The sequence below is a fragment of the Culex quinquefasciatus genome, chromosome 1 (assembly GCF_015732765.1).
Source record: "Culex quinquefasciatus strain JHB chromosome 1, VPISU_Cqui_1.0_pri_paternal, whole genome shotgun sequence".
NCBI lineage: Eukaryota > Metazoa > Arthropoda > Insecta > Diptera > Culicidae > Culex > Culex quinquefasciatus.
This window is the reverse complement of record NC_051861.1, coordinates 76089059-76109414: the sequence shown is the minus strand read 5'-3', so window position 1 is coordinate 76109414 and position 20356 is coordinate 76089059. Positions and strand designations below refer to the sequence as shown.

The following is a 20356-nucleotide window of genomic DNA, read 5'->3' as shown; positions in this document are numbered from 1 at the left end:
TGTACGATTCGCGCGATTGTCTTTAAGTACTGTATACCAAAGACCAGGGTTCTGGTTATCGATTTTTGAATAAGTTTTGGAATGTTTATGTACCAGTGTTCTTAAAGGAAAAACAAAAAAAAACGATGTTGAGTTAAAAATAACCTTTTTTTATACGCCAGAGTCCAAAGAGAAACCTAACAACGAGTTGCCTAAAGTAGCCTTTATGTGCCAAGGTGTGATATCTGCAAATGTTGACGAAGCAAATAGAAATAATTGCTATCTAAATAGCACGTGCTTCCCAATAGACTACATCCGGAGTCTATTACGGAAAAGAATCGACGAACAGATGAACTGAACTATGGCTCTTGACAAAAAAGTAAATGTTGAAAATGTACAACCCTAATTGTTCATTCATAAATTGAAGTGTACCCAATTATTGGGTTATAACCGGTTTTTCCATTTCAATATTTTACAACTCACCACTGTGAAAGACTACAAATATTTGGATTGTGATTTCCTTAAAAAAAACAATTAGGTTTCGTTAAATAATCGTCGTTAAATAATCGCTTGTGCTAGATTACGTGAGATTGGATTAGATTACTTTATTGCAGAGCTAGATTTTCATACGTTTTATGTAGATTTTTAAAAAAAACTATTGTGGGGGACAAACTTCAAATACTTTTTTCTCAGCTTGCTGTTATTGCATATGGGACATTTATGCTTAAATTTGCAGTGTAGTACCGATTCGCCCCTGTTAACGGTATTTATAGTAGTTCACCAAAAAAATCCTTTCAAAACTGAACTTATCTTACTTTGAAATGATATACGTTAGAACCCTGTAAAAAAATCGAGCCGAATTGGTTCGAACTAAGTTGGCTCATTTTTTCTCACTGGAAAGTCAACGTCACAATACACGTTAAATCTTCAAAACGAATGTGTCCAAGTTTAAGAAAAGCTTCTGTTAATTCAAACTATTTATTGTCAAGCTATTTGCTTTGCTATTTGCGGATTGTGCTTACAGTAATACAGAAAAGTGACGCGAAAAACGAACAAACGAACCAAACAAAAAACACGAACTGGAAACGAGACCACTCCCGATACGTGTGATCGACAGCGGACAACGTTTTTAATCAACGCAGTGAATCAGTGCAATCATAACCAGCAAATTCAGAGGAAGGAAAACAAATAAGAAGCCAACATGCAACACCTATCGGTTTTGACAGCTGGATGGAGCTACATTCCGACCGGTTTGATGTTTGGCTACCTGCTGATGTTGCCGATTTCGGAGAATGCAACCTTCGTCGACATTTACCGGGAGACCATGTTTTGGCCTTTCATTGTTGCCATTATCACGCTCATCATTTCGGTAGCGCTCACAAACGGCCTGAAGCTGAACTATCGCAAGTGCCAGTTTGTGCACCTATACATCCAGTTGGTTGGCCAGTTGTTCTATGGGCGCCGGGTTGATTTTTTGCTTGTCAAAGGTGAGTTTTAACTAAAGGGGCTGTTAAATATTAATGAACAGATGATCAATCTTTAATAAACGTTTAGCGACATGACAAATGAGCTACACTCAACCCCCGAGCGTTTGACACAGGGTTGCCACAAATACAGATTTATCTGTATTTTACAGATTTTTGAGGTGATGAGGTCATACAGAATCTGTATATAAAGAAATACAGATTTTAAGAAAAACATACAGATATACAGATTTTCCCTATTTTTTATTAAAATCAAATAATTTTAATTCTTTAAATATTTTTTTTTTCAATTGCTCGATGAGCCCAAGCATTAAATTTTAGATTGTAGAGCATTTTTATGCATTAAAAAACAATTTAAAATATTTTGTTTTTTGAAAAATGGTTGAAAAATGTCAATACAGATTCCAAATACAGATTTTCGTCCCCCTGATACAGATATACAGATTTTGACCCTCAAAAATACAGAATCAAATGTGGCAACCCTGGTTTGACACCAACTGTTGTCAAACGAACGGGGTTACTTTTTAGTTTGACATCCCTTTTACACGGAGTTCACACACACTATCAAACGTTTGTTTTGATAGTGTGCGTGTGTGTGACAGTTCGTCACTTTTAGTTTGACTTTGACAAACCAACCAAGGAAATGATGGAACGAGAAGAATCCCAAATCCGCATAAATGGTTTCAGGTGTAAGGCTAGTATGGAGATCGGAAGGAAAGGGGTCAAGAAACAGCTTTAAGAACAGCAGAACAAAGGAGAGGGAGCGTTTTCTTGAACTTTTCTTCACCCTCTTTGGCTTGCTTTCGCTGCCGCTGCTGCCCATTTGAAATTTTTCTTGACCGATTCCTTCCGAAGTGCATACATCGCTGTAAACCGAAAACGCGATCAAAAATTAAATTGGACGAATAAAGTTCCCAACTGCTTATTTAATTGTCGGTGTACAGGACGCTGCACTGTTTTATCATTTTCTGGCGTACATTTAATTTTGAAGCTCAAAATCAGTTATTGATCCCAAAAATAAAATTATTTTACATTTTTTTTTATTTGTGTTCACCTACGTCAAAGACCAAGATTGTTTACTTTTTACTCTTTAGTCTGACAGTCTTGGTCTGACAGACATTGCAGATATCTGTCTGTTGTGATGTTTACAATGGTGCCTCGGAAGGTTCTACTCAAAATTGCACGCATGGATATGTACTCTCGGATTTAATCTCTCAATTAAAATTAAAATGGAAATTAAACAAGCCAATTGGGTCCTGAAATTAAGCCTAAATTGGGTACTAAAGTCCTATGTCAATTTTTATTTACAACGGTAAAAAAATACGTTTAAAAACCATTTCTGATCACTTTTTTTCATTTTAATGCAATTTTTTTTTTTGACAAGACAACATTTTTTCGATGGATCAACTATGGTCCCCTTGGAACGAGCTGTCAAGTAGGAGCTTTTCTGTCAAGAAGGACCGCGAGGTTAATTTTTCAAAATTGATTTAAAAATCCATTTTAAACTCTTTGTGCTCGTACAAAGGGTCATTGTACTCAGAAAAATAAGCTTTATCGCTGTAAACAATAATATCAGCAATCTAAGCTTCATTTTAGGACCCAATTAGGGATATTATTCTTCACAACAATAAAGCTATTTTTTCTGAACACAACGACCGCATAAGATTTAAAATGGATTTTTTTTTTAAATTCAGTTTCAATTCAGCCCTTTGTGACAGAAAAGGTCCTATTTGACAGTTCTTGCCAAGGGGATCATAGTTGATCCATAGTAAAACGTTGTCTTGTCAATACATTTTTTTGCATTAAAAAAAAAAAAAAAGTGATCAGAAATGGTTTTTAATCATGTGTTTTACCGCTATACATAAAAATTTATATAGGGCTTTAGGACCCTATTCAAGTTAAATGACTAATGGGCTATCCACAATCACTTAGCTTAGAATAATTAGGTTATTATAAAATCCTAAGCTAAGTGAAATTGTCTATGCTAAGTGATTGTGATTGTAAATGAAAATAAATTGTTCGCTCTATACAGCATTGCCTTGGCGTTCTCGATTGCGATATTCCTACTCGAAACTAGGTGTCCGAAGGCTTGATTGTTGAGACAATTGCAAACCTCTTTTACACCATAGCTTCCATCCACTCCGCACTCAAAATAATCCACACGTTGATGCTACGTGAAAAATCACGTAACCCCAATTTTCCCCTCGCTAGGCACGTTTTACGTGACACACGTAAAAACAATCTGAAAGTGTACCGGCAAAAAAAATATTTCACGTTGATGTTACGTGAAAAACCTCATAGTATTTTTCCACTAGGATCTTTCATGTAGCTTTTATGTGTTTTGAAATGTAACTTCAACGAGACTCGGGTGAGCCATTCGGCCAAATTTCTACGTGATTATTTTAGTATGAAAATTGTTGGCGTACGGTGAAGATCTGCTGCCGGACTTGCGCTCGCAAAATTTCATTAAATATGTTTAACAGTAAGTTGAATTAAGTATAATTATATTTTGTTTTAATAATTCATGTTTATTTTTCAGATCTTTTGAAGCAGTATCTTCTTTTCCGGTAACCATGGAATTCTGGCCATACCCCTCGAAAGTATTCCCAGGCGCAACTCTGCGATTTGGTCCGTCGGAATGACATTCATGGTCGAAGCTACCGTGGAGCGCGAGGCCACCGGAAATGTCACGAACATGGCCAACGGGTCGTCGACCTTTTTCTAGTGTGCCCCGGAGAAGTTCGAGTACGGATTACACAACTCGTTTCAGGTCATAGAGCTAGTGTCCGGCCTCTGTCCGAGCATCCACTCCGGGTTTTTTTGTGGCCACCCTCTCATCGTCCGACTAGTTTCGTTACAACCGTAAGTTAAATTCGGGTTAAAGAGATTTTAACGATGATTTTAAGAAACATTATTTCTTTATTTATCAGGAAAAATTCAAATCACGGTGACAGTACCAACGAGGACAAACGGCAACGACGGGCCTAGACGGGGCCAATCTTGTATGCCATCACTCGTAACAAAGATGACCAGTTAGACCAGCTGTCAGGTCACTCCGTCGGAACGATCGCCCTGTGGCCAACTTCGATTCGTCAAGCGGAAGTCAAAACGGATGCCCAACTTCGACACGGAACACTCAAAATCGTGAATTTGAATTATTTACAAAATGTTATTAAAAGAAAAGTTCAATAAACCATTTAATTAGAATTGAAAATTGCATTATTTTGTTATTTTAAACAGAAAAAATAATCTGAAATAAGATTACATAAGTACTAGAAGGTTCCTATAAAAATCACTAAAACGTTCATGTAGAATTCATCAGCTGATACATTTAGCTTTCACGTGTGAAACACGTAAAATCAACGTGAAATGATCTGGCCAAGCATATTCCGCTTCCACTAGAACCACCTCGTAGAAGTTACGTGAAAAGTCTAGTGGAAAAATACCACATAGCTTTTCACGTAACTTCGACGTGAATATTTTTTTGAGTGCGGGATTCGAACTCGTCGCCGTCGTGCTAACTTGTCGTACGTGCATTTTGGGCCAAATTGAGTTTTTTTTTTTAATAATAATAATGTTTATTAAATTCATTCAAGTTAACAGTAATGTCTGACTTCCCTAATGAATATAATTCTTTTAAAGGGATGTAAAGACGTAATTAAAAACTAAAAGCTACTTATAAACTGGTAACACTTTTTTTTTTGAAACGCTTACTAACGTAGCAAATAATTGTTTATGCAACTACGAATTTGAATGATAATTTTTTCTTTTGACTTCAGCTAATGTCTCTGTTCTTTTTAAATCTTCTGGTAAATTGTTGAAAACAAACGGGCCATTAATTATAAATCTTCTTCTTCCAATTTCTGTTCTAAAACCTGATCGTCTAAGATGATGTGCTTGTCTTGTGAAATGCTGGTGAACCGCAGTAGCTAATTCCCAATTATGGTGCATATTCCTATTGTTGAGACACTTGTACATTAGGATTGCAATTCTTTGCTCAAAAAGGCCATTAATCGGAAGGATGTTATGTTGGGACATTGTGTATAGATCACGTGTTGGTTGAAGGTATGGAAGCTTAAAAATTGCTTTGATGCAACGATATTGCTGAACTTGAAGGTCTTTCAAATGAGTTTTACTGCAAGTACCCCAAGCTCCTATTGCGTATTGATACCTACTGTGGATAAATGCAAAGTACATTTTCAAAAGAACATGTTGTGGAACACTTTTTGCTAGCTTCCTAAGGACACCGCACAGAGGGGAACATTTTGAGGTTATCATACTTACATGCACATCCCAACACAGCCGATTATCAATGAGCACACCTAGATATTTAAAACTACTCACTTCCGCTACCAGTTGATTCCTTACGATCCTGAGATATTCAATGAAAACCAAAAAAGTTCCGAAAATTTTTGTCACTCTACATATAAAAGAAGTTTCAATCCTGTCGTGCTATCTTGTCACTCCCTGAAAATTGATATAAGTGCTAGAAAGGGCAAAGGGATTTCAGGTCAGAATGCGTTTGACACATGTACAAGTTAGACTACCATAAACATTTTTAATTATTACTCGGGACTCCAGCAACCAACTTCAACTAAACTTCGGGACAATACACAGAATGGTCAGTCAAACAAAACGTGTTTGTTATTGTTTACATTGCGTGCTTTCGTTTTTGTTTATTCAAGGTCAAACATTAAAACGCGTTTTTCTCGGAACGTCAAAATGGCGGGTGCGACATGATAGCACGACGACGTCAAACTGACGTCGAAAACATTTTAAATCATCACACTCACCCAGTCACGACGTTCTAGCAGAATTCTCACAGAGCTGGAAATTTTACAGCATTCTAGCAGAAATGCTTCACCGTTCTAGCAGGATTTTGGCAGAACCAACTCTGATAGAATATTTCGTTACTTGATTAAAAAGACGCTGCAGAACTAGCTGCAGAATAACATAATTAAAAATAATTTTATAAGACGTTCGCAAATCGGATTTAAAATCAATCCTTACCTATACTTTTTGAAACATCAAGCGAAAAAATTCAAACCGAACCACTCGAGTGTTATCTTATCGTCGTTTATATGGCAATGGCAATGGCTAGGGCAATGAAAATGCCCTAAACAGATCTGGGAGTCATAAAATTCACCAACGAAATGTTTACCTATACAGTGACTAATGTCCACCTGATTCAACGATATAAAGCCACATAAAATAAACAATCGATTTTATTCGGAGTTCCGTTGCGCCTTCGATGGATTGGAAGTACCGTAAACTGGGGTGACTTTGATAGCCCGGGGTGACTTTGATAGGTTTTTAAAATGCCCGTCAAATTAATAACTAAACATTTTGTGAATTTTGAGTATGTAAGCATTAAGGGATAGCTTATTATCGAACATATATGCAAAAATGTGACGGTTACACTGGATGTATTAAAATTAGTAGCCAAATTAAATTTCTATCAATGTCACCCCGGGCTATCAAAGTCACCCCAGTTTACGGTACTCATTTTAGTGTAATAGGGCAATATTGTTGAGTTTAATTGGGTCCTAAAATAGATTAGAGATTTCTAAATTCAAACGACTTTGAAAAAAAAACTTTGCGTTGTTAGAAAAATAAATTAAAAAAAAAACGATCAGAATGATCGACTGAGTGCTTCTAGCAAATGCAGCGAGTGTAGCTGATATAGGTAATCTGAAATTCTTAAAACTTTAAAATTCAATATCTCTTAAACGAAACATATTCCTTTCTGTCGATAAGTGATTCTTATGCCACAGCAAAAAATCCGATGGTAAAATCGCATGCAAAAGCATGCACATCACCGTCGTCGAAATAAACACTTACTATTACACGCTGCATGTACACTTTTGCAAACACAAAAAAAGTTGCAACTGACGGGATTCAAACCCAGCACCAACAGTAATGACTGGCGCCTCAGCCCACTCGGCCATCAGACCGATGAAAAGCTGTAAAGATAAACGCATATATGAGCGTGACATTTCGGTCAAGTAGGTTTCCCATACTGATTGGCTACATATTTCATGGTGTAAAATCACATAAAATAATCACATAAAATATGTCTTTTACACGCAGCTGGATTACTACTTTTAAGCCGTGTGTAAATTTGGCCGGGGAATACGATGGTGTGGTCAAATTTTAAAAATAAATGGGGCTGTTTTGAGATACGGCCATTTAAAGTTTTCAATAGCGCAATACAGGTAGAAAAATGTTGAAATCTAAATTTTAATCACGAAATTGGATTCTACGTCCAATTTCCTTCAAAATTGAGTCCACAAACCACGTACAAAAATGGAGGGGGTGGTCCGATTTGGATGAAATTCGGGATTTTTGCATGTTTTGATAGTCTCAACAGCTCTGCCAAATTTGAGCAGAATCGGAGATGGTAATTTTCAAATTCTGTTCCACTTCAGATGGAATGACCCATATTGTGATTATTTTTTCATTTCAATTTACTATTTCTGGGCCCTGGGCCCCAAAAGTGAAAGTCACAATCTACCACCATAATTTCAAGCTTACCACATGTTAATTTTTTTTTCTTCCATCCTTTTGCAGATGTGATTCCGGCCATCTACCTGGGTGCTTGCGGGTTTGGGCTAACCATTATTCCGGGACTGAGCTACATTCACATCCGAGCTCCTGGCCGCTGGCGGTCCATCTACATGGCACTGTGCTACTTCTGGTTTCTGACCGGAGTGGCCGGAGCTGCAACAATGTACCTGATTGATGTTGCCATCTGGACGGGCAACTCCACGATCAATGAGACTATTCACACTAACTTTTCCACGTGTCTGTTGGCGGGAAGCTGCTTTGTCATAGTTTTGCTGGCCATCAACGAGATGTTGCAACGCGAAGGAATTGTGGACTACAAAAAGCCGTTGGATTTTGATACAGATATTGCGCATGAAAGCGGAAAACTGTTGACCCGCAGAGAACCGAGAAATTTGTTCAATAACTTCACCTCGCCGAATCCGGCCACGCTGACGAATGGGGGAGCCGCTAAGCAATGGAACTCTTCGACAGAACAAATTATTATGGACACGGGCCATGCAGGAAAGAACTTCCACACTTTGTGGGTTTTCTATATGATTTTCACAAAACTGCAAGGATTCATTGCATTCTACTGGGTATTTGTAGTGTTAGGGATTCAGTTTAGTCCTATCGTGTTTGAAAATACAACAACCGCATATTCAATATTCTGGTTCATGGTAGTGGGATCGTTGATCGGAGTTTTTTCAATGTTTTTCGTAAACAACAAAATTCTTTTTATAGTGGCCTCAATTGGTCATACGGTTGGACTTATACTGGCTGTGGCTTTCTACTACACAGAATCTGAACTTCTGAACATTGGCATAGCACTGATTGTGTTCTTTACATTTATTGGAGTGACTTTGGTGATACCAGCCATCAATATACTGGAGCTTGCCTCATTGAACTTCAACGAGTTCTTTTTGGCAGTTGGATCCATTCTAGAGTTGATTGGAATATCACTGATTCAGTACTTTGGAGCTACAAATCCTTCATTCTTCTTTGGATTAAATCCAGATACGATGGGTCCGGCGGACAATCATAAAGAAGTTATAGCTGCCCATTTCATAGCAATGATAGTATTGAGCGTCGTTCTGCAAGTGATTGTTTTGTGGCACATGCCAAACACGTTCCAAAAAACACTTGCCGAAATAAACTCTGATCTGGCACGCATGACATCGTATTTCGCATTCCGAAGGACAATGGTTCCAATTACGACACATGCAGCGATGAATCGAGCATTTACCGAGAGCATTGCATCGGAACAACCTGACGTAGAAGAAAAGCAGTTGAGCACACGGAATGGTCATCTTGCCACCCGATTTAATGATAGAAGTGACGAGCATAGTGACCGGAGAAGTCCCTACAATGATTTCTCCGAGAATAGTAGATACGTCAGGCAAACAATAGTAGAAAGAGCATATTCGCCCTCACCAGATCGTGATGATCCATACCTTCAGGAACAACTTCAACGGCAGCACGAGCGTAACTACATAATGTCCAGACAACAACACTACCAACATCACCCAAGAAATTCACCGGAACCTCAACAGTACAACTATCTACCGGAGCGGCAGTCCGAGCATCCGTTCCAACAGCGATACAATCCCGAGTACGACGATCGTCCCCGCAGTAACGCTAGCCAACAACAGAACCGATACACGCAAGGACCTCCTCTACTTTCCCGCCAACAATATTACGAACAGTACAGCCACGATCGCACACCGCCCCGATCCAGCCCAAACCTCCATCCGTACGTCAAACGCCGACCCCTCCCGTTGACTCACAGCCGACTCTGGCTCGCTTGCGCGGCGTCCACAGCAATCCCAAACCGTCAAGTCTGAACCCGGGTACGTGTCCCGACCACGGCTCGAAACGCAGAAAAGTGAGGCGCCAGCCCCACCGCCAATGCCCCCGGCAGACTACCTGACCAAATCGCTGCCCCGGATCAAACCGGACCGACCCTCACGCGAGAGCATCCACCCGGTGCTGATGCTGAACGCAAAGCCGGCCCGGCCCCAGGAAGAGATCATACCCGGGGTCGAGTACGCTCACAATCTACGGCCATCGGAGTTTTTGCGCCAGTCCCGCCAGTTGAGTCAGTATCGCGACTCTACGATGGCCATTTAAAATCCGGATGAAAGTGGTTTTAGGAGTGCTAGAGAATAAGATGTTGCAAAATAAACGAGTAATAACTAGAAGTTTTGTGAACAGTATCTTTTATTCAAGAATATTTCACATTCCACGGCCATTTTTTTGGGAATTTGAAGCATCGATGTAGCCCGGTCATGGAAATTTCTAGCAGAGCTGGTTTTGCCAGAATGATTCTAACAGGCCTGCCAGAATTCAGTAAGAATTTTGCCAGAATTTTCTAGCAGAGCGAAATCTGTCGAAATGACGTCATTTTAGCCAAACCGTATTGTGACCACCATCTTGTCACAAAAAACCTCGTGAGCAACAGCAGGATTTTTTTTCTTCAGTCGAAAAATGTTCATTCATGCTGTTTTGTTGATTTCCTGGCCATCTGCATTTTGGTAAGATTGACATAAATAGATTGTATACTTTGAAGTAACCAAAATTTCATAATATTAACTCCCTGGCACAATTACGGTTGGAAACTCCGGAAGACACGACGGAACTTCGCCCCAAGAAACATCGACTCCAGTTGCCGCCTAACGGCCATCATCTTATTTGAGTTAATTCGTTCAGGTGCTTCCGTTCCCGCCGATTCCCAAGGAGATGCCGGTTAATCTACTACACGTTTATAACTAGTAGAAGCCAGGATTCATCCGAAGTGAAACAAAAAAAGGACAATGACAGTGATTTTGGTTTTTCCCAGAGTTTTTCTGTATAATAAAAATGTTAAACATCTTGTTTTCTTTTTACTGTTATGTGGAATACGAATATTTTTTTCTTTTATAACTTGAACTAAATTCCAAGTCAAAAATGTCAACCAAAATGTTTAGGAAGAACATTCTAATAAAATTCTAGCAAGAAGTTTATGCTAGAATCTTGCTAGAAATCGCCACTTCATTTTAGCAAAATTCTTACAGAATTCTAGCAGGATGGCCTGTCAGAATAGTTCTACCAGCATTCTGACAGGATTCTTACACCCTTACCAAAAATCATGATTTTCTGAGTTCAAAATCCCAGGGTGGGTGTACAAATCCGGTTGATTTCGCCGGCTAGCCGAAATATCCTGCTGAAACCGGTTATTGAAATTGAGCTAGAATTCTCAAAGAATTCCTGAGAAAATCTAGCAGGATGATGGCAGCGCTCTAGTAAGAATATTTCCGCTCTGCTAGAATTCTGTAAGAATACTGTGAGAACGCCGCGACTGGGAGTATTCAAACCACAGAATTGGTTGATGCGTTAGAAACGGAATTCGTATACGATTCGAATTTAAATCTGTTTCAGAATTCGAACTGAGTTTACTGGGTGCATATGAAAACACGTCAAATCAAAATGCTGCGCTTATCACATTTGTCTGTACGATAGATTGCAAAAGTCTGTCGCACTTCTACAACAAATTTTAAGTGACGGGTAGTGCATGAAGAAAATAAAGTTATCCATTTGACGTGTACAATTTTTACACTTTTTTGTTTGTGGTTATTCAAGTTGAACCAAAAAAAATGTACGAAAAGTGTCGAAATCTCACCGCAATGCGAAATGATTAATTTTGCATTTCGCGTGCACGCAAAACGGACATTAGATATAAATTCCTAATTTTTAGTATTTTTTGAACTTATGTTCTAGCTTGTCAAATTATACCTAAAAATTAGTATTTTTTTCTTCCTAAAATTTAGGATTTTTTTAGAACACTGAAGTACTTCTTAAAAATTCCTAAATTTTAGTATTTTTTAGTTCAAAATTGCGATTCACGTTTTGACAAGTCAAAACAAAATAATTTCGTGGCTGTGAGTTGGTGTTCGCGGTGCTGCTGAAAACTTCGGAACTTTGGCAAGGTAAGTGTGCAGAAGAAAAGTGGTTCTCCGGTTCTACACGGAGAACGGAACCCGGAGCATCCTTATTAGAGGAAGTGTGGCTCGCGTGCTTGTGGTAGAGGAGGAGGAGGAGGACGGAACCTTCAACTCCCGGCGGAATTAAAAAAACCGCCTCTTCCCTCTCGTGCTCTGGAGGACGGATCTCGGTACGGATATTTGCGGAAGAGCTGGAAAGGGGAAGTATAAACGGACCCCAACCGTGGGGATTGTGCGACCGTGGCGATTGTGTGAATGAAATCTATCTTTTTGTGATTTGGTTGGACGTTGCGGGTGTGTGTATGTATGCGTTTGTGAAAGTGTTCGTGTGTGTGTGTGTGTGTGTGTGTGTGTGTGTGTGTGTGTGTGTGTGTGTGTGTGTGTGTGTGTGTGTGTGTGTGTGCTCGTGTGTGTATGAGAGACTGAAAGTGAGAGGGTGGGGGTAGAGGAAGAGAAAGAGAGAAAGAAAGAGAAAGTGGGTGAGAGAAGAGGAGAGGGAGAGAAAAAGTGGGAGAGAAGAGGGAGTGAAAGAGAGCGAAAATGGGAAAGGGAGAGAAAGGGGGAGTTTGTGAGAGAATGCTGGAGGGGAAGAGCGAAAGAAAATGTGGGAGAGAGATAGGGTGAGGGTAGAGGAAGAGAGAGATAGAAAGTAAGAGAGAGAGAAAGTGGGAGTGAGAGGGGCAAAGATCAAGAAAGAGAGAGATAAGAGATAAAGTTGGAGAGAGAGTAGGAGATGGAGAGATAGTAGGAGAGGGAGAGATAGTAGGAAAGGGAGAGAGATAGTAGGAGAGGGAAGAGAGTAAGAGAGGTAGAGAGAAAGTGAGAAAGAGAGAGGTGAGAAAATATGGGAGAGAAAGAAAGGGAGAGAGGGTAGGAGAGAAAGAGAAAAAGTTGAATTGAGAGGAAGAGAAGAGAGAGATAGCAGGGAACAGGAAGAGCGAGAAAATAGAAAGAGAGGGAGAGAGAGAAAATTTTAAAATCTCTAATTCCAAACATTATAAAACTCCAAAAAATCCAATCTTATATTATACAATTTCAGATATTTAAAGATTAAAATGTTGAAGTTGTAAAAATATTAAAATATTAAAATAATAACTGATATTTAAAATAAATAAATATTAAAATATTAAATAACTAACATATTATAAAATATTATACAAAATTATAATGTTAAAATATTCAGATCATTAAATATTTATTTTAGGTAAGTACATTTATGAAAAAGTTGTGTTTTATGTGAATAAAAAAATTTATATAATTAAAAAAAATATTCTTCCTGCAGAGCTCTTGGAAAATACCTAATTTAAAAGTTAAAATATTGAAATTTAAAAATATTATAATATTAAAATATTAAAATATTAAAATATTAAAATATTAAAATGTTAAAATATTAAAATATTCAAATATTCAAATATTAGAATATTAAAATATTAAAATATTAAAATATAAAAATATTAAAATATTAAAATATAAAAATATTAAAATATTAAAATATTAAAATATTAAAATATTAAAATATTAAAATATTAAAATATTAAAATATTAAAATATTAAAATATTAAAATATTAAAATATTAAAATATTAAAATATTAAAATATTAAAATATTAAAATATTAAAATATTAAAATATTAAAATATTAAAATATTAAAATATTAAAATATTAAAATATTAAAATATTAAAATATTAAAATATTAAAATATTAAAATATTAAAATATTAAAATATTAAAATATTAAAATATTAAAATATTAAAATATTAAAATATTAAAATATTAAAATATTAAAATATTAAAATATTAAAATATTAAAATATTAAAATATTAAAATATTAAAATATTAAAATATTAAAATATTAAAATATTAAAATATTAAAATATTAAAATATTAAAATATTAAAATATTAAAATATTAAAATATTAAAATATTAAAATATTAAAATATTAAAATATTAAAATATTAAAATATTAAAATATTAAAATATTAAAATATTAAAATATTAAAATATTAAAATATTAAAATATTAAAATATTAAAATATTAAAATATTAAAATAATAAAATATTAAAATAATAAAATATTTAACTATAAAAATTAAAACATAAAAAAACAAAATATAAAAAAATTGATAAATTTAATATTAAAAATTTAGATACATTTAAAAATTAAAATTTAATTTAAATTTTAATATTTATTTTTAGGTGTGAACATTTATGAAATAGTTGTGTTTGATGTAAATAAAAATATTAATATCATATAAACCATTGTTTTCTTCTGCCTGCATATATCTTGGATAATACTTAATACCTAATTTGATCTTTGATTATTCTTAAGTATAAGTAATTTTGGATCCCTCACTTTTTCTGAAAATACCTCAAATTTAGGTATTTATTCCTAGAAATAAGGAATAATCATGGTCCGCCATCTTGGATTATACCTAAATATTAGTAATTGTGGATCCTCACTTTTTTCTAAAAACTCAAATTTAGGTATTTATGCCTAAAAATTAGGAATAATCATGGTCCGCCATCTTGGATTATACCTGAATATAAGTAATTTTGGATCTCTCACTTTTCCAGAAAATACTTCAAATTTAGGTATTTATGCCTAAAAATTAGGAATAATCATGGTCCGCCATCTTGGATTATACCTGAATATAAGTAATTTTGGATCTCTCACTTTTCCAGAAAATACCTCAAATTTAGGTATATATACCTAGAAATAAGGAATAATCATGGTCCGCCATCTTGGATTATACCTAAATATTAGTCATTTTGGATCCCTCACTTTTTCTGAAAATACCTCAAATTTAGGTATTTATTCCTAGAAATAAGGAATAATCATGGTCCGCCATCTTGGATTATAGCTGAATGTCAGTAATTTTGGATCCCGCACTTTTCCAGAAAATACCTCAAATTTAGGTATTTATACCTAGAAATAAGGAATAATCATGGTCCGCCATCTTGGATTATACCTAAATATTAGTAATTTTGGATCCTCACTTTTCCAGAAAATACCTCAAATTTAGGTATTTATACCTAGAAATAAAGAATAATCATGGTCCGCCATCTTGGATTATACCTAAATATTAGTTATTTTGGATCCTCACTTTTCCAGAAAATACCTCAAATTTAGGTATTTATACCTAGAAATAAGGAATAATCATGGTCCGCCATCTTGGATTATACCTAAATATTAGTAATTTTGGATCCTCACTTTTCAGAAAATACCTCAAATTTAGGTATTTATACCTAGAAATTAGGAATAATAATGGTCCGCCATCTTGGATTATGCTAAATATTAGTTATTTTGGATGCCTCACTTTTCCAGAAAATACCTAAAATTTAGGTATTTATTCTAGAAATAAGGAATAATCATGGTCCGCCATCTTGGATTATACCTAAATATTAGTAATTTTGGATCCCTCACTTTTCCAGAAAATACCTCAAATTTAGGTATTTATACCTAGAAATAAGGAATAATCATGGTCCGCCATCTTGGATTATACCTAAATATTAGTTATTTTGGATCCTCACTTTTCCAGAAAATACCTCAAATTTAGGTTTTTATACCTAGAAATAAGGAATAATCATGGTCCGCCATCTTGGATTATACCTAAATATTAGTAATTTTGGATCCTCACTTTTCCAGAAAATACCTCAAATTTAGGTATTTATACCTAGAAATTAGGAATAATAATGGTCCGCCATCTTGGATTATGCCTAAATATTAGTTATTTTGGTTGCCTCACTTTTCCAGAAAATACCTAAAATTTAGGTATTTTGGTTCTACAATTATACCTAAAATATAGGAATTCTCGTACTAAAACGCTATTAGTAATTTTATTACTAATAGCCGATTAGTAATAAAATACCTTATTGCAGTCAGGTTCGATTATACCTAAAAATTAGGAATTTCTACCTAATGTCCGTTTTGCGTGTGTGCAAAATTGACAGATTTGTTTACAGTTTTCTTTGATGTTCGCGTTTTTCGCTCCCATTTTCATGGCTTCCTTGGCTCGTACCTCGTAGCGTAGCAGTTTATTCGCAGATCTCGAGAAGAACGGTTCCAAAAATTTAATTTGCAACTCCGTCGGTTCAGGCAAATTCGCGTGGTCTCTCGGTTTTATTTATATACGAGGGGGATTTTGTGTTGAAAACATCGCTATTTTGGTGAACTAGAATGCTAGAGTACTTTTTCAAAAGGTCCTATGCGCCAAAAGTAAACAAACTGAGTTATTCAATGCATGACGTTCTGCATATCCGAAACTACACTATCCTCAAACCCGATTTCTTCTAAGTATTTAATTTTTAAAAATATCTGCGAAATGCAAAATAACCTATGAGCATTCTCTTAAATTTTTATACAAATAATTTACGTCGTTTTACTTCAGTGTCCTATGTGCATTCAGTAAAATGATGCACATACGACAATAACAAATCAACCTATGTACAATTTTAAATATATTTCATCATTATGCACATACGCTAATATAATAACGACGTATGTACGCATTTTATTGAATAATTAGAAATTAATGATAGATTTTTTTATATCCATATATCTTTTAAAAATAATGTTTGTCTAGGATCCGGTTAACGTAGACGTCAGCTGTAAGAGAGTATGAAATGTTTCAATGCCTGACACAGCAAAAGAGAAGAGCGAAATTTAACAAATGAGCTCCTCTCCCGAATCTGGCGGATACGACTCCAGCATGACATACCAAAACAACTCATAAAACAGCATAAAATATGTTTTTGTTTTGGTTCAGGATCGCGGACAGATCATTGTTGTGACTGTTTGAGTTTTAAAAGAAAAGTGTCGGAGGGCGAAGGATTGCGGCAACAAAAAATACGGTAAGTAGGGTGGAAAATTACCGTGATTCCCAAAGATGATTCCTGGACCATGGGATCGGCTCCGAAAGGCGTCCCTGTGCAAGAGGGCGAATATTTGGTTGGCCTTCCGGGTTGGTTTTGCCGGTACCGTGGTTATTATTTGGCTTTCCGGATGGGTTTTCTTGGTTCCGTGGCTATCTGGAAGGTGTCCCTGTGCAAAAGGGAGGATGCTTTTTGGCCGCCTGGATAAATTTTGCCGGTTTAGTGGCCATCCGGATGGCCAAAAAGCATCATCCTCTTGCGCAGGGAAGCCTTCCGGATGGCCACGGAACCGACAAAAACATCCGGAAGGCCAGAAAACATCCCCTTTGGCCAGGAGGGAAATGTTATCCTGTTAAATTTCATAAACCTTAACCTTAAACTATTTTTAATCACCCGCAGCACTGTTTTACGGTACCTGGTCCCCGACAACGACCAACCAAACGGCGGCGGACGTGGTATAGAGGACGCTTTTAGAAACCTTAAAAAAGCCATTCGCTTCGTGGTCATGGTCTCGTCAGAGATCCTCAAGACGAACGTTAAATACATTAAGATTGCCGGGCGGATTGGCTATCAACAACTTCGCCAACGACGAGCTCACAATGACGCACGCAGGTGCAGATCGTCCGGGCCGCTTGGGACAGAATCCAAAAATGCACGAGCTGATGAGACTAGTGTTTCTGGGGCCGCCGGAGCGGGCGGAAACATATAGGTTGCGGCGGTTTAGTTCCCGGCGCATTTCCGTCGAGGTGCAAGTTGAAGTGCCTGGTTCGTTGATTTTTGTAATGAAGTTGGTCTAAGGTGCGGGGCACTCCAGTGTGGCCGCCTCCAGTAAACTGAACGAGCTTGCTGATTCCCAATTTGGTCATTGTTTCTTGTGGGGCGAAACCTTACAAATTGCACTCAAGGAACTCTCGATTCGTGGTGATTTCCGTACGACGCAGAAATATCTGGTCACGCTGCAGGAGACGATCAGTTTCATGAAGAATTGATCACCAAGTGGATCCAGTCGGACAAACCGTACATTATTCTGGGTTACAAAGGCTCGCAGAAGCGCTCCGATCACGACGTGTTGTTCCTGACTACGCAGGGCATCGTCCTGCTGGAGCAGCGCCACCGTAACGGAATACGCGGTCGCATGGCGGCCGTGCACGCCGTTGTTTTTTTCAGTTCCAGAATGGACACTACGACAAGTGCGTTGCGGCTTCGTCGTCAGGACGATCTTTTCTCACAGCCAGCCACAAACAACCTGGTTTTACGGAAGATTTGGCTGGTGATCTGAGCGAAATTACCTCGCTGAAGAATCGCTTGTGACTCTCCGCGCTCTACAGGTCCTAATAGCTGCTCATCAGCCAGCTTAAGAACTGCGTTAGGGGCAGGGGGGGGGCAGGATGGCCCGCCTAAGTAAAATGCCTCTAAAACCATAGAAAAACATACAAATTTATGAATTCAGAGTAGTAGGCTTATGCTTTGGGATGTTCCCTTCAATGTTGTATACCTGGTTGATGAAAATGTTTAGCTTAAAACTAATTTTAGCCACACTTTTCTGGGTGCGGGGCAGAATGGGCCACCTTAGAAAACAAGCCATTTTGTCTAATAAAACGTTGAAGGGAGATAATAAATGATTAAAGGGACCTTTCTAACATAGTTTCCATGAAGTTAGACTACTTTTATGAAAATAGTCACTTACCAAAACAAACATTTTTGAAAATAGTTTTAATATGTTGAAATAAGACACTATTTTTAAATAAGCATCAAAACAACTAAAAAATCAACTATATTGCATTTAGCGTGATTTGTGAACCTACCAGGAGCGACATAATCCATTTAACCAAAATTTCATAACTTTTGATTGTTTTTATAAGGCAGGAAAAGGGTGGTCCATTCTGTCCTTAAGTGGATTTTAATTTAACACTTCCACCACCAAGCCTCTAAATTGATTTGAGGTTCCGATGTTGTTTGATTACCTTCGTAATAGCTCCTGGTAACATTATAAACATTGAAAAACTTTTTCAAACAATCTAACTTTCGGGAAAACTTATTTAAGAAACTTGAAATTAACAACATTTGCGTGGTTTTGTCAATAAATTTACATTTTTGCTCATAATTCGAAAAATACAATGAATTCAAACGTGGTTTTCGGTGTGGTGATGTTATTTGACGTCCTTTATTAGACCCTTGCCTTCAGGTTGGTTAAAATCCATTCTAAAGCCCAAAACCAAGGGTGGCCCATTCTGCCCCCATGGGCCATTCTACCCCCACTGCCCCTACAACCAGATAAAGTCCATCTGTCTGTCTGAGAGAACGACTTCCACAGTGGTTCTGCAGTGGTTGATCTTTTCGGATGTTCAAAACTTGGATATTCCGCACGACTACCTTTCTACATCTCTTATCGTGCAGTTTGCAATGCTACGCTTTAGGATTACGTCCATTGGGCGTACTCGTCGTATGATTTGACCTGCCTGCAGCATCTGGAGGTGTCCGGCAAAGTCTCGCTGCAAAGCAAAGCAATCCACTTTAACAACCCTGGTCTGTGGGCTCTGTTGCAAGTTTCAACTCATTTGTAGGCGTCCGAAGGTTATGTGTGGTGAGTCACCCAAAACCTCTTTTCGCAAATGGACCGACGTTTTACTTCCCCATCCGATAGAAGGCCAGGAGGACAAGGCGGGAATCGAACCCGCGCACCATAGCAACTTAGGGATCGGCAGCCGAAGCCGCTAACAACCGCGCCGCGAAGCCCTCCGTAAAAAGTCCCGCTGATAGACTTCCAATTCTTGCTACCAACAGCACATCCACAGCACAGCACGTTACAAGTGATTTTCTTCTGCGCCTGTTTTCTTTGTGACCCGATGTTTTCCGTTTTTCTAGACTCCTCCCAAACGGCATCAAGTCGGCAACCTAACAGACTCGTTCATGCGCCCTGGAGTTTTCGGCGTTGATTCATACGAGCACTTTACCCTCGGACGAGATCCGACTTGCTCGGAGACATGACTACGAGGCGTTCGTCAACTCGAAGATGCTGGAGGTGGTAAATGCGCGCGATTCGGAACGCCGCATAAGCACCTCGATCAACGCAATTGATTCCAGTTTTGTGCGACTCACGCTCTTCAAATCCCCAGCTGACCTCACCCGTCGGCCAAGCAACAGCCGTAGAACCCGTTCGGAGATCCAACCCCTGAGACCGGAATAATTCTTTGGCGAAGAGCAGATACAACGCAACCAACCCGAACGCGGTCACCGAAACTCATCTGGACATCTTCAAAGCTGGTGCCGATTACATCGTGATCAACATGTACCTCCATCGAATGACCATCTCGTGTCAAAAGGAAGCGGAAGTCCGGCTGAAACATCCAACGGGTCTCTTTCAGATTTCCAGTGCAAAAATGGCGACAACACATGTACAATATGTTGCGTCAACATGAAATAAAGTCAATGAATTTAGTTATACATTTTGTAAATCATAACCTTACGAAAAATACAGTCAAAAATGGTGAATCT

General features: G+C 37.6%; 1 protein-coding gene across 1 annotated transcript; it reads left to right on the top strand.

Moving 5' to 3' along the window:
- The first annotated feature begins 660 nt into the window (after positions 1 to 660).
- LOC6044971 lies at positions 661 to 10217 on the top strand. Its single transcript, XM_038248110.1, is given in 5 exon segments — positions 661 to 742; positions 1004 to 1466; positions 8034 to 9737; positions 9740 to 9813; positions 9816 to 10217. Coding segments are annotated over 4 exon segments (2385 nt in total). The 5' UTR covers positions 661 to 742; positions 1004 to 1180; the 3' UTR covers positions 10137 to 10217.
- Positions 10218 to 20356: the final 10139 nt, after the last annotated feature.